Source organism: Sarcophilus harrisii, chromosome 5, assembly GCF_902635505.1.
Source record: "Sarcophilus harrisii chromosome 5, mSarHar1.11, whole genome shotgun sequence".
Classification (NCBI taxonomy): Eukaryota; Metazoa; Chordata; class Mammalia; order Dasyuromorphia; family Dasyuridae; genus Sarcophilus; species Sarcophilus harrisii.
This window is the reverse complement of record NC_045430.1, coordinates 14,248,424-14,262,506: the sequence shown is the minus strand read 5'-3', so window position 1 is coordinate 14,262,506 and position 14,083 is coordinate 14,248,424. Positions and strand designations below refer to the sequence as shown.

Below are 14,083 nucleotides of genomic sequence, written 5' to 3'. Positions count from 1 at the left end.
AAAGAGACTCCATGAAATTCAGTTAGAATAACTGGGGGTATTTACCTTGAGAACAGAAAATTTGAGAAGAATAATGATAAGTATCTTCAATTATCCAAAAGATTGTTCCATCCCACAGAAGAGGGGTTGGGCCCATTCTGCACAGTCCCAGAAGCCAGAAGTGAGAGCTTTGGGGGAGGTAGGGCACTTTGCAGAATCATGGACTTGAACTTGTAGCCTATGGCCTGAAGCATGCACAAGAGGAAGGGGCTGCCATGGTGGGCAGCAGAACAGGGACTGGATTTCTGCTTGTGTGAGAAGAGAACTAATGTTTCAGAATAGATTTTATAATTTAGGGGCAGCAATAAGAGGTGTATATGACTATTGGTAATAGCCAGGGGCAGAGAGAGTTAAGAAGCAGGACTCTCCTGCATTTTGCTTCCAACAGGCTTAATTATTTTGAGTAATTGCAATAAATATCGCTCCTCTTGTCCCTGTCCTCGGTACACAATGCCCCATGGAGAATTAAATAATGTTCTGATTTTCAGGTTCCCTCTGGGGAAAGGTTCCAGGCCTTGGAATAGGAAATATGGATATTACCCGGACCCCTGCCCACAGTCATATGTTAGCTGTGTGTTCTTGGCCCTTTCTGAGCACTGTCTGAGTCATGGGGTTATGGTGAGGAGCCAACAAGATGGTACAGAGGGAATTGTTAGTAAAGGGAAAGGGAAATGTTCCCGTTGTCTTTGCCATTGTGACCATCTCCCTCTCTTTGTGTTAGCAAAGAACCCCAACAGAGACCTGCCTCAGAAAATCCTGGGATTTTGAGTTAGAAGGAAGTTTAGAACAGGGGATGTCAGAGCTGGAAGGGGGCTTAGAACAGGGGATGTTAGAGCTGGTAAAAAGACTTCTAGAAACCATCCCGATTATTTCCCTTAATTTTATACTTGGAGCAATAGAGGCCTCTTAGAGGGGAAGGGATTTTTCTAAACTTATCGGGGCAGTAAGTGGAAGCAGTAAACCTAGATCCCAGGTCTCCAGTCCCCAGAGCCACCACAAATAGCCTTGTACACCCAGTTCTTTTCCACCCTCCCTGACGTCTTCACTGGTGAATTTCCATTCTATGAATTCTTCTGCCTCCTGCCTTCGCTGACACCCCAGCTACTTCCATCTTTCCATCTCCATGAGGAAATGAAAGTAAGCTGGTATCGTGAAGCTATTTGTGACTCTTCACCCTCCCCTCCTCCTCCCCATGGCCCTTCCACCTTGCAGGGAAGGCACCGAAAGAATTCGCATCGAGTTCTCAATAAACAACAGATTTTAGACTGTTATCTTGTGTCTTAGACAGAAAGGGAGATGGGGGAGAAGGTGGAGGAAAGGTGAGTCAGAGAAGAGGGTAGGGGAGAGGAATATATAAGTGTCTATCTCCATATAGACCCTGGTTTGTCCCTTACAATAAAATCACTGAATTTAAACCTAGTATATAAAGGAGCCTAGAAAATAGAATAAGAGATATGGAAGGGACCCCAGAATGGGAAATGTCAGAGCTGGATGGGCCCTTAAAATAGGGAATGTCAGGACTTGGAGGAGCCTTAGAACAAGGAGTCTCAGAGCTAAAAGGGGTCTTAGAACCAGGAATGTCAGAGCTGGGAGGGTCCAGTCCCTTCATTCTATAGCTTAGGAATCGAGAGTCAGAGGGGACGGATTTGGTGATTCAGTAGATTTGAAAGTTCACCCAAGCTGGTGTCCAGGGCCCACTCTCCCAATCAGGACCCATTTCACTTCTTCTTCCTGCTAGGCCTCACCCCACTGCTCCAGCACAGATCCATCTGACAAGCTCAGAACAGAAGCCTGGGGGTGGGCAGCTGGGGCAGGGGAGCAGTGAGGTGGGAGGGTGTTCCTGTGGGGCATGCTTGTAGAATGCAGGAAATGGGGCTCTGCCTGTTAGTTTTTGGTTCCCCAGAGTAGGAGGAGAATCATGATAAACTGACCACAGAAACATCTGTGTTTTCCCGTGGCTTTCTGGGAAAAACCCTCAAAACCTGCATGCCCCAGGTCCCTTCCAAATATTTATCTAGCATTAGAGGTGCTGAGATTGCTTTCCTGAGGCAGAGCCCTGGACAAACAGGCAGCTGGCCACGTGGGAACGTCAGCAGCTTGGTTCTGGGAGGGCATCTCCAGCTGCTCCGGCCTGCGTGGGTGACGGCAGGGCTGGAACCCTGTAAACAGAAGCCGGATTTCATTTTCTGGCCTCTAGGACTGAACTGAGGGATCTGGCAGTCTTTGAAAGCCCCAGCCTTCCTAAGCCTCTGCTGAGCCCCATCTGCCCCTGAAACCCATCTAAGCCAGCAAACCTTTATCTTTTTAAGGATCAGCATAATAACAGCATTCATTTATTGTTCTGTACCTTGAACTTCACACAATCCCTGGCTGATGAGGGCTTGGAAGCAGAAGGATAGAAAGTGGAGGAATGGGTCTAGGGCCAGTTCTTCCACTAAGCACTTGTGTGAAATTTGTCTCTGGGGCTGTTTCATCATGTGTGAAATGATGAGAAGATAAGCTACATGATCACTCAGATCCCTCCCAGCTCTGTCATTCCATGTTCCAAGCCCCCTCCCAGCCCTGACACCCCCTGTTCTAAGCCCCCTCCCAGTCCTGACACCCCCTGTTCTAAGCTCCCTTCCAGCTCTGACATCCCCTGTTCTAGGCTCCTCCCAGCCCTGACATCCCTGTTCTAAGTCCCCTCCCAGCTCTGACATCCCTTGTTCGAAGCCCCCTCCCAGCTCTGATATCCCCTGTTCTAAGCTCCCTCCCAGCCCTGATACCCCCTGTTCTAAGCTCCTCCCAGCTCTGACATCCCCTGCTCTAAGCTCCCTTCCAGCTCTGACATCCCCTGTTCCAAGCTCCCTTCCAGCTCTGACATCCCCTGTTCCAAGCTCCCTTCCAGCTCTGACACCCCCCTATTTTAAGCTCCCTCCAAGCTCTGACATCCTCTGTTCTAAGCCCCCTTCCAGTTCTGACATCCCCTGTTGAAAGCCCCCTCCCAGATCTGACATTTCAGGATCCTCATCATCTATCAGTCTAGGCCAACCAAAAGTTCCTGGGGAGCCCTTAAATCCCCCAAAGCAGCCCAAGTTCTGCTTCTAGGCCTTCTCTAGTTAGAGCTGAAACACTGTCATGCTCCTCTCTCTCTTCTCTCCCCCGGAGCAGAATCTCTTTGACAGCATTAAGAGTGAGCCCTTCTCCATCCCAGAGGACGATGGGAATGACCTTACTCACACCTTCTTCAATCCAGACCGGGAAGGCTGGCTCCTCAAACTGGGTGAGAGCAATGCCCTCCCCTTACCTCTCCTACTTTGAGTCTCCAATGCCCCTTCCACATCCTATCACCCTAAAAAGACCTGCAAGCACTGCCCTCCCAAGCCTGGCTCAAAGGCAGTGTTGTACAATGAAAAAAGGCTCTGGTGTCTGAGGACCTGGGTTCAAATCCTATTCCCGTGTGAATTCACATTAGTTTTCTGGGACTCAGTTTGTTCCCAAGATGAGGGGGTGACTAGATGATTTCTGAGGTCCCCACCTGCTGTAGAGCTCTGTTCTAGGGATAGTCTGAGGGAATTTTCCAACCACATTCAATTCAAATCTTCCTCATAGAGTGCTGTGCTCTATGCCAGGAAGGCATAAGTTTGAAACATGACATATCCCCTAGAGGATTGGGATTAAAAACAGAAAGAACACTTGCTCTGAATTGAGTTCCCATCCTGCCTGTCCTCTGTATGACCTGGACAAGTCACTTATTTCTCTGATTTCTACAATCTTTACTATCTCTAAAATGAGATGATTGGACTAAATGATCTCCAAGGTTCATAATCTCATGGATAGTCTCAGAGTTTAAAAACCAGAAAGGGATAAGATACCAATGAAAATAACTGTTAGTACCTAATGGGTGCATTGAAACATGGAATGGAATATTCTGTAAGGTCTGAAAGAAGGCATCACTGTTGTCCTGAGAAATCAATGAAGGTTTCCTGAAGGATGGGATTAGGATAGAATATTCAATTCTTGTTGAGTCAGAGTTTTCAGGTTGGCAGAGACACCAGAATAGTTTGCCATTTCCTTCTCCAGCTCATTTTACTAATGAAGAACTGAGATGAATGGGGTTAAAAGACTAGTATCTAAGGCCAAATTTGGTCTTTCTGACTCTGGCCTGGCACCAACTACTGGTCTATTAAATTCTTACTAAAGTGTAAATGACTGATTGAATGAGCTTTCCTAAAGAACAAAGGATTAAGAAGCAAAGTTTCCTTAAGAGTCTTCAGCAGAACCGCAACTAAGAAGAGGTTATTGGAGCTTTGATCCAGGGCACTGAAATTTAGAAACCACTGCCTCCCAATGAGGTTCTCTCCAGCATTCTCCATTCTGGTCCTGATTTCAAAGCTCTAGCAGCAGTTTCATGATATATTAGGGTCTACAACTGAAATATACTTGGTGCATGGGGAAAGTATCTCTCTTTCATCTGAATTTGTCTTTAAAAGTTGACTTGTTTATCAAAGCTGCTCTTTATAGCAGATAAATGCCATCACACCAGGGGCTGGTAAGGGGCTTTCCTGGTTATCCTCAGTGACCAGAGAGGTAACCACAGCCAAAGGAAGCTCAGTGTAGGCTGCCTTCCCTGCATCATTCCTTAACAGGTTCTGAGTAACACTTTGGGTTCAGAGGAAGGTGGGGATGGCTGGCTAGAGCAGGAGAAGCCTGGGGTCTGAGAAAGATAAGAAAAGAGGACTAGGGAGAAGGAGAAATAGCAGGAGCTCAACTTCAAATTAATCTACAGTGGTGCTGCTGAGCACACAGTGTGTATTGGTCTGTGTACTTGTGTAGGTATGATGTGGTTTTGTTTTTGCTGGTTCTGTAGGTAGGCATGGGGGTAAAGGGAAAAGAAATGTAAGAAAAGGGGGAAAAAGAGGAAAACAGTGAGAAGAAAGAGGAGTGGGAAATGTGAGGGAAATAGAGGAGGAGTGAGAAGAGGGAGAAAGAGAAAAAGGGAAGTAAGAAAGAATAGTGTCAGGAAAGACAGGAGAAAGGAAACAGGAAATGAGACAAAGTAGGAGTAAGAAGAAGCAAAAGAAAAAATAGAGGGAGAAGCAAAAAAGAAAAGGTGATGGGGAAAAGACAGAAGAGAGGAGGAAATAAGGAGAAAGAGAAAAAGGGAGAGGCAGAGAAAAGAAAGAATAAAGGGGAAAGGGAAGAAGAAGGAAAAGAAAATAGAGAAGAGAGAAAAAGGAAGGAGGAGAAATAAAAAAGAAAAAGATGCATGAGAGGGAGGATAAGTAGAAGGAAAAGAGAGGAGAAGAAAAAAAAAAGGAAAGGAAGAAAGGACTGAAAAGGGAGGGAAGTGGAGAAAAAAAGAAACAGAGGAGAAGAAGACAGGAAAGAGAGACACAGAGAGAGGCAGAATGAGAGAGAAGAGAAAAAGAAAGAAGAGAGGAGAGAGAAGAAGAGTGAGAGAGAGAGAGAAAGAGAAGAGACAGACAGGAAGAGAAGAGAGAGATGTAGACAGAGAAAGACAGAGAAGAGAGATGGATAGCGAGAGAGACAGAAAAGAAGAATAAAGGGGAAGGGAGAGGAGAAGAAATAGAAAATAGAGAAAAAAGATGAGGGAAAGAGAGGAAAAGGAAGGAGGAGGAATAGAAAAGAAAAAGATAGAGATACAAAAGAGGGAGAGTAAGTGGAAGGAAAAAAGGGGAGAAGAAAGAGGAAAGGGAAAATTAGTGAAAAGGAAGGAAAGGGGAGAGAGACAGAGAGGGGGGAAGAAGATAGGAGAGAGACACACAAAAAATGAGAGAGAGAGAAGAAGAAGAAGAAAGGAGGGGGAGGAAGAAGAGAGAAGAGGAGAGAAGGAAGGAGGATTGGAGAGGGAGAGAGAGGGAGGGAGAGGGAAAGTGGGAAGGGAAGAAGAAAAGCTGAAGAGAGGAAATTTAGGGAGAGGACAATCCAAGAAGAGAAGGAAGGGTTAGACAGATCAGAAAGAAGGAGGTGATAGAGAAGAGCAAATGAAGGAAGAAGGGAAAAGGAAGAAAAAGGGAGAGAGGAACTCTCTGAAAAGAAAAGGAAGGGGATGAGCAGGAGGAAGAGAGAGCCTGTAGAAGCATCCTGTGTCAGGCTGGGGTGGTCATTGTTCCCTTTTCGCTACTGCTGCAGGCTAAGTAGGGCTGGCCCCTAGTGTTCTGCTGAAATTTGTCCTGCTCTTCCCAGGGGCTTTAGTCTCTTCCCCTGTTCTAGGGCTCTCCTCTGTCTCCCTAGGCTCTGTCACCTCCCATCACCCTGGGGAAGAATTGGTTTTACTGTACCCAGAAGCCTCGGGGCTGGATAAGGACTCTCGGGAAGTGCTGGCAAGGTGTGGGAAGCCATTAGGGGCTGGAGTCCAAAAAAGTTCCAAAAGTCCAGGGCTTGGCCTTTTGGCAGAGGAGAAGGTTCTCCAAAGCCAGTTCCTTGGTCCCACCAGGAGGAGCAGGAGCTTTTACGACTACCCAACCATCTCATCTGACTTTTGTCTTCTTTCCAGGTGGAAGAGTAAAGACCTGGAAACGCCGTTGGTTCATCCTGACCGATAACTGCCTCTACTACTTTGAGTTCACCACGGTAGGGTCTTCACCTATTGGTAAAGTCCAGGCTTGCAGCCAGAGCCCTTTCCCTAGACCATGATGGCACCTGGCGATTTCATTCTGGTGCCGGTCAGAGACAGATGTACAGCTGATCCCCAGGATCCTTAGAAGGAAGTAAAGGCAGGAAAGAGCCTGGGTATGAAAAGTTTTAAATGCCAGATCAAGGACATTATACTTGATCCTGGAAGAGTTCAATGGGAAAGGCAGAAATCATGGAAATTAGGTCAGACTTAATTCTTTTATTAAAAAAATCACCTTGGCAGCTGGGTGGAGGATGGTTTGAAATGGAAAGAAAAGTAATTAGGGGTTCAGAAGAGAGCCAGATAGAGCCGGATACAGAGAGCAGGGACTCATCTGTAAAAGATGATAATAAATGAATCCCTGGGTGCTGATGAAATCAATGAATAACAAAGAATAAAGTGGGGGAAGACAGAACCTTGAAGGGTACCCACAGAGAATGAGCATGACAAAGATGAAAATCTCACAAAGGAAATGGAGACATAGTCAGATGGATGGGAGGAGACACCAGGAGATGGGGGAGATAGACGATGGGATGGGCACTAGAGTTTATATCTGTCTTTAAGCTGACTCACTATTGAACCCAGGAAATAACTCAAGTCAGGTGGCTGGGGAGGATGCAAATTAACTGAAATTTTAGATTTCCAAAGTATCTTAACTACATCATCTCTTAATTCTGCTGGGTAGGTGCTGGCTACATTATTATTATAGTATTTAGTATTTACGATATTAATTCACCTTCTATAGATAAGCAAACTGAGGATCAGAGGGGTAACTAGCTTAAGGTCACACAGCCAGTAAAATGTCAGAGGTGAGACTAACTGTTAAGACTAACCGGTTTCGGGGTCAGCATTCTATCCCCTCCTCCACTGTGCCTCTCAACTGAAAGGCTAAGGAGTTTAACTAACATCCCTTTCATATTCTTCTGCACAACTTTAGGGAATTAATTATTCAAGTAGTTAATTTAAAAATATATTTATTAAGCAGCTACATATTCTAGGCACTGCATCAGGTCCAGAAGATGCAATTTTTAAAATTAGATAATCCTTTGCCTCGAGAAGGTTGATGCAATTATGGGACAATATCTCTACATGTTAATCAATAAAAGCATTTATTAGGTGCCTTTTATTTGCCAGGTGCTGGGGACATCAAAACAAAGGCTAGGCGTTCTCTTCCCTCAAAAGGCTTACCTTTTAATTGGGAAAGATAATACATAAAAGGGAGTGATGACCAAGGAAGGGGAATTTTTGTGTGATGAGTTCCAGGGATAGGACCATAAAGCAATAGAATGGCACAACTTTCCAATAACCATAGTAAAGTTGATTACATTATTGCATATCCAAGAGGTAGCATGAATAAGGCATTGGATTTGGAATCAAGAAAACCTGGATTCAAATCCTACTTCTTATACTTATTAACTGTGTAAATGAACTTGGGCAAATCCCTTCACTTCTGTCTGCCTCAGTTTCTTCATTTATAAAATAAGGGGGTTGGGTTTGATGGTTTCTAAAGTAGACTCTATTTCTCAGTTTATGATCCCTTATTACCCATCTTCCAACTGTCCATCTAGGGCAAAAGGAAAAAGGGGGGAATGTTGGGGGGAAAGAGCCTTTCTTATCTTTGCAGCCCACAAATTCTCTCACCTAGTCTCTTTTGTTCTTGCAAAAGGTTTCATCATGACCAAGGACTAGATCAAACTTCCTGTCTACTAGTATTAGTGGTACCAACAGCCTGAGCAAGAATATTCTTGCTTTTTTTCTAGGATAAGGAGCCCCGAGGCATCATCCCATTAGAGAATCTCTGTGTCCAAAAGGTGGATGACCCCAAAAAACCGGTAGGTTTGGAGATGCTGAAAAAGGAAACAGGTTTTTTAGAAGAATTATTTAATAAAATCCTTTCTAGTTTTCTAAAAAATTTCCCCAAACTCATTTTTTTCATTTCATCTTTATTTTTTGGCTGTTTTTAAATTTAATCTTCAAAACCTTGCCTCCAGCTTATTCCAGGACCTTGCTACCCCCTCTTTCTCATTTCTCTCTAATTATTCTCTCTCTTTCCCTCCCTTCCTCTCCCTTCTTCCTTCCTTCTCCCTCCCTCCCTTTCTCTCTTTCTCTCTGTTTCTATGTGTCTTTTTCTGTTTCTTTGTCTCTGTCTCTCTCTTTCTCTCTGTCTCTCTGTCTCTGTTTTTTCTCTGTCTTTCTCTGTCTCTTTGTCTCTGTTTCTGTCTCTTTCTCTCTCTCTCTTTCACTGTATTTCTGTCTTTTTGTCTCTGTTTCTGTCTCTCTCTCTCTCTCTCTTTGTCTCTCTGTGTTTCTTTCTCTATCTCTGTCTCTGTTTTTTCTCTCTCTTTCTGTCTCTCTCTCTCTCTCTCTCTCTCTTTCTCTGTGTGTGTGTGTCTTTCTCTGTCACTTTGTCTCTATCTGTTTCTGTCTCTCTGTTTCTTCCTTTGTTTATCTTTCTCCTCCTCCCCAATGATTCTTCACCACATACCTACGAACATTGTGATATTAAACATTTAAAACAAAGCTCTCCTATTCTTCCTACCCCCATCCCTAATAAGCTTTATTGCCAAATATTCTGAAAAAGTGATTTAAACCTAAAGCCTCCACTTCCTCCTAGAATCTTGCTGGAATATCTTGAACTTAAAGGTCATCTAGCCCAGAGGATCTTAACCTGAGGTCTATGAATTTTTTTTTGAAAAAGATAATTTTATTTCAATAGAATTGGTTTCCTTTATAGTCATCTATATTTTATTTTATTCATTAAAAAAATGTGATTCTGAGAAGGGTCCATAGGCTTCACCAGACTGACTACCCACAGGGAATATGACACTGAAGAGCTTAAGAACCCCAGCCTCAGATAAAATGGCATCAGCATTCAAAACCATTCTCAGCAACCTGATTGGATAGTGTCTTGGTGAGACGCTGGCTCCCAATGCCAGGGGGACAGCAGAACAGTGGTAGTCAAAGTAGACTATTGCTTCCATCTCCATGTTTCATGCCTTTGTATACCCCGTCTTTGGGTCTTGGAAAGCTGAGACTCCCTGGTTCCCTTCAAGGACAGCTCAGCTGACACTTCTTTTGTGAGACTTATCTTGATCCTGACTCCCTAGTCATTGCTGCTCTCCCTCTGTATGGGAAATTACTTTGTATCTACCTTTGTATACTTTTGAACACACACACACATACACACACACACACACACACACACACTGGTGGTGGGGAGGTTCAAGGACAATAGCTACATAGAGAAATGAATATATAATTTATATTTGCTTATATTCACAATATATACATATCACATATGATATATTAGCCATGTATACATATGGACCGTATTCACTATACGTTAATTTATACTCACTATATATACATTATGTGTGTGTGTATATATATATATTTTCTGTATATTCCTATGTATTCACTATATATCCATAATATATAATGCATTCACCATATATTTCTATATTGTCTCTATATATTTCTATATTTTCACTATATATACATAGTATACAATATATTTACCACATATTCCTTTATATTCACTATGTATATAAACATCCAATATATAATCACTATATATATATATATATATATATATATATACACAATATATAATATAGTCACTATATATATTTACATATATTTGCACATATAATCACCATATATATGTCTCTCTCTCTCTCTATATATATATATATAAAATATGTATGTACATATATATATGCATATTATCCCTTAAACCTTCCCCCTTCCCAGTAGATGTAACTTTTTGGAGAGCAGGAAATATTTGACTTCTATCTTTGAACTCCCAGGGTCTGGTAAATAGTAGATACAAGGAGGCATCATGGAAAAGTGGGGAAATGATTGCTTCTAGAAATCAGAGGGCCAGGATTCAAATTCTCCTTCTGGTGTTTATTTATCTATGTGACCTCAATCAGCTACTTCAAGTCAATGAATTTCCATTTCCTTCTTTGTAAACCAAGGGAGGTATAGAAAAAAGCCTCCCTGGGTCCTTCCACCTAATAATAATAATAAGCTAATAAATGCTTGTTGAATTGACTTCATCTGTGGCTAGTCCCATCCACATCAGTCCCATCCAGCTTCTTAAAGATGTCCAGTGATAGGGAGCTCTCCATCTGGCTCCTCTTGAACTCATCCTTTCCTCTCTCCTCCGTTCAGTTTTGCCTGGAGCTCTACAACCCCAACTGTAAAGGCCAGAAGATCAAAGCATGCAAGACAGACGGGGATGGGAAGGTTGTGGAAGGGAAGCACCAATCCTACAAGATCTCTGCTTCGAGCCCTGAAGAAAGGGATGAGTGGATCAAGGCCATACGGTACAGGTGGAGGGTAGAAGGGTTGAGGTTGTGGGAGGAGTGGTCCTGGAGCAGGTTTCTCCCTATTTGGTTTTTCAGAGTTTGACCTCTCTCCACTTGCCCAGTCTTCACAGAGGTTCCTCGAGTTAGGAGAAGACCAGACTGGGCATTTCTGAATACCCACCTACCATCAGACATGGCAGCAATTTCTCCCCTTTCTCAAAATCCCAACTTAGGGGCAACTAGATGGTACAGTAGATAGAGCACTGGTCCTGAAGTCAGGAGGACCTGAGTTCAAATCTGGCCTCAGATACTTAATACTTCCTAGCTGTGTGACCCTTGGCAAGTCACTTAAACCCCAATTGCCTCAGGAAAAAAATTAAATAAAATCCCAACTTAGGGACTCAATATGGTATAATGAGTAGCTATGTGGCTCAGTGAATAGAGGGCCAAGCCTGGAGTCAGGGAGACCCATCTTCCTGAGTTTAGATTTGGCCTCTGACCCTTACTAGTTGTATAACTCTGGGGAAGTCAGTTAACCTCAGTTTGCCTCAGTTTATTCATCTGTAAAATGATCTGGAGAAGGAAATGGCAAAACTTCTCCATTGTTTTTGCCAAGAAAACGCCAAATGGGGTCATGAAAAGTTGGACATGACTAAAACAAATGGACAACAACAATATGGTAAAATGCAAGGAGCACTGAATTTGAAATTAGTCAAACTGGTTAGGCAAATCCCATAAATTCTCTGTGCCTCATTTTATTCCTGTGAAAAAGGAGGCTATTGGGCCAATGGCATCTCAGGGCTCTTCCAACCCGAGACCTGGGATGCTCTGACTTTACTGATCTTGAGTCTTTCTGATAAAGTAGCTTCCTTCACTCCCAGCTCTGACGGCTCTTTGCTTGTCTTTCTTTTACTTCCCAGGGCCAGCATCACCAGTGTTCCATTCTATGACCTACTCTCTGCTAAAAAAAAGAAGCTCGCCAGCAAACAATGAGCAACCGTTGGGTTGCCAGTTTGTCCTTTGAAGGCTGAGGTGACCTGTGATTACAGCAGTCCTTGGAAACAACAACCTCACCCTCATCCTGTGTAGGACTCTCTCCTACCTCAGCCTTGCCTATCCCACCTTCTTACAGGCTCCACTGAGGATGAAAAGAGTAGAAGCAGAAATGCAAAGATAAGTGGGAAATCAAGGCGGGGAAGCTACAGTGTAGTGGGAGTCAGTCTCCCCTTCCTTGGCCTTGGACCTCCATGGACCAACAAAGGCCATGATAGACTCTTGGCCTAGTAATACTCATCCACATTGACCTGAAGAGGTTGGTAAATCTCTGTATCCCAATCCCCCCCTTCTCTAGTTTGTCTTCTCTTTGGGGGTCTACAGCAAATAGCAGAGTAGAACTGGGTAAGCAGGGCAAGCCCCAAACAGGGTTCTTAGGAGCACTTAGGAATGGCCATAAGGTTTTGAGACCAAAATATATAGCAACTGGGACAGAGCAATCAGAAAGGTGCACTTCATTGGATAGGGAGTCCTCTTGGAAGAGCTCCACCTTTAATGCCGTTTCTGATATTTTCTATCCACGTGATGTTGGACAAATTAATTGATCTCCCTGAATATAAATGTCCTCATCTGTAAAATGGAGGAGATGGATCAAATAATTCCTGAGGTCCCCTTTTAGTTTAAGGATTGTAATCCTATATATGCCTATGACCACATGTTTCTGCATATAGTCAGGGCTCAGCCCCCACCATGATCAGCAGCTCCATACTGATTTCCCTTTCCCAGCTGGAGGGTCCACGGAAAGACTTGAGATACACATCCGGCTCTTCTACCTTTGAGGGGCCATGCAGTCAAGGTCAAGAAATAGGAACGAACAGTCTTGTGTTCCATCCTGTGTATCTGAGATGCAAGAAAAGGAAAAAGAATAGGACATCCCTTCCCCAAAAGCTGACGTTTGAAGTGGACTACCAGCCTCCATCTGGACACCACAAGCAAAAACTGAAGACAAACCATAGTTCCAGTTTGCAGAATGGGGACTTTTTTTAAAGGACAAATCACACTCCACCCTCTGCCTCACAGAGGTAGATGAGGAAAGCACTTTGGAAACTGTAAGCTGTAAACTGTAAATTGGTACAGAAATGTCAGTTCAACTAACATAGATTAAAAAGCTAACTTATGTAAAGCTGTGAACTAGTTGTTGGGGGAACATATTGAGCTTGGATAAGACATGGGCCTGTTCTCATGGGTTCTAGAGTCTAGTGTGAGGTGGAGACATGCAGAAGAATCCCTAATACCTAATTCCATGAGATGTCATATCGATAAGCTAATAAGTTTAAAAGGCAACATTGGCCAGTGAGAGAAGTAATGGATTTAGTCAAAGTCCCCAGGTTCAAATCAATCAACAAACATTTGGTAAGTACCCATTATGTGCCAGGTACCACACTAGAGGTTGTGAATGCAAAGAAGGAAATAGAAATCTTTTTTTCCCTCAAGATGTTTTCATATTTTGGGAGAATACGCATAAATCACAGGAGACAAAGACACAACCTCCCTTCTCTCAAATAATTCATATTCTAATAAGAAAGATAATATGTATATATATATATATATATATATATATATATATATATATATCAAACACCTATATAGGTACATATAAGACAGTGTGATTTTTCTCAAATTTTTGAGCCTCGGTTTCTCCCTGAATAAATTGAAGAGTTATACTAGATGGTCCCTGGTCCCTTTCAGCTTTAAATATCCTAAAAATATCTTTAAGAGGTGCTATGTGAGGTCCAAAGTGGGGAAAAAACCATTATGGACCTGAGAGAGGGGAGGTCAAGACAGGAAGGCTGATGGTGAAGGCTTCTAGAAGAGATGGCAGAAAGGTAGAATGGGAATTCACAGAGTAACAGAGACTAGAGAAATCTTCCTAAGCATGAGAAAGAGATGTTCGAGAGAATAAAGATCCCAAAAAGCTAATGTTTACTCCCTTCCCAGGGGCGTTAAGGAAACAGCTCCTGGGAGAGACTTCCAAGGAAAGGAGACTAGGATTTCCTTCTATTAGGGACTCCCTCAGGAGGCCTGGGTAAAGCAGGCTGGGTAAAGCAAACAGGAGAAA

At 43.3% G+C, this 14,083-nt stretch overlaps 1 protein-coding gene across 3 annotated transcripts in view; it reads left to right on the top strand.

The window, feature by feature from the left end:
• CYTH4 (cytohesin 4) overlaps window positions 1-13,265 on the top strand; it is a 42,164-nt gene extending 28,899 nt beyond the window's left edge. Inside the window, exons 9-14 of one of the 3 annotated variants that reach the window (XR_004229948.1) lie at window positions 3,190-3,301; window positions 6,539-6,615; window positions 8,419-8,490; window positions 10,835-10,989; window positions 11,892-12,283; window positions 12,751-13,265. Coding sequence is in view for 2 of the 3 variants with exons in the window: in XM_012550660.3 (XP_012406114.1) it covers window positions 3,190-3,301; window positions 6,539-6,615; window positions 8,419-8,490; window positions 10,835-10,989; window positions 11,892-11,964 (489 nt within the window). In the remaining variant the exon portion in view is untranslated. Of the gene's footprint in view, window positions 1-3,189; window positions 3,302-6,538; window positions 6,616-8,418; window positions 8,491-10,834; window positions 10,990-11,891 lie in introns of all 3 variants that reach the window. The other 2 variants (XM_012550660.3, XM_023504458.2) reach the window with 2 other exon arrangements.
• Window positions 13,266-14,083: the final 818 nt, after the last annotated feature.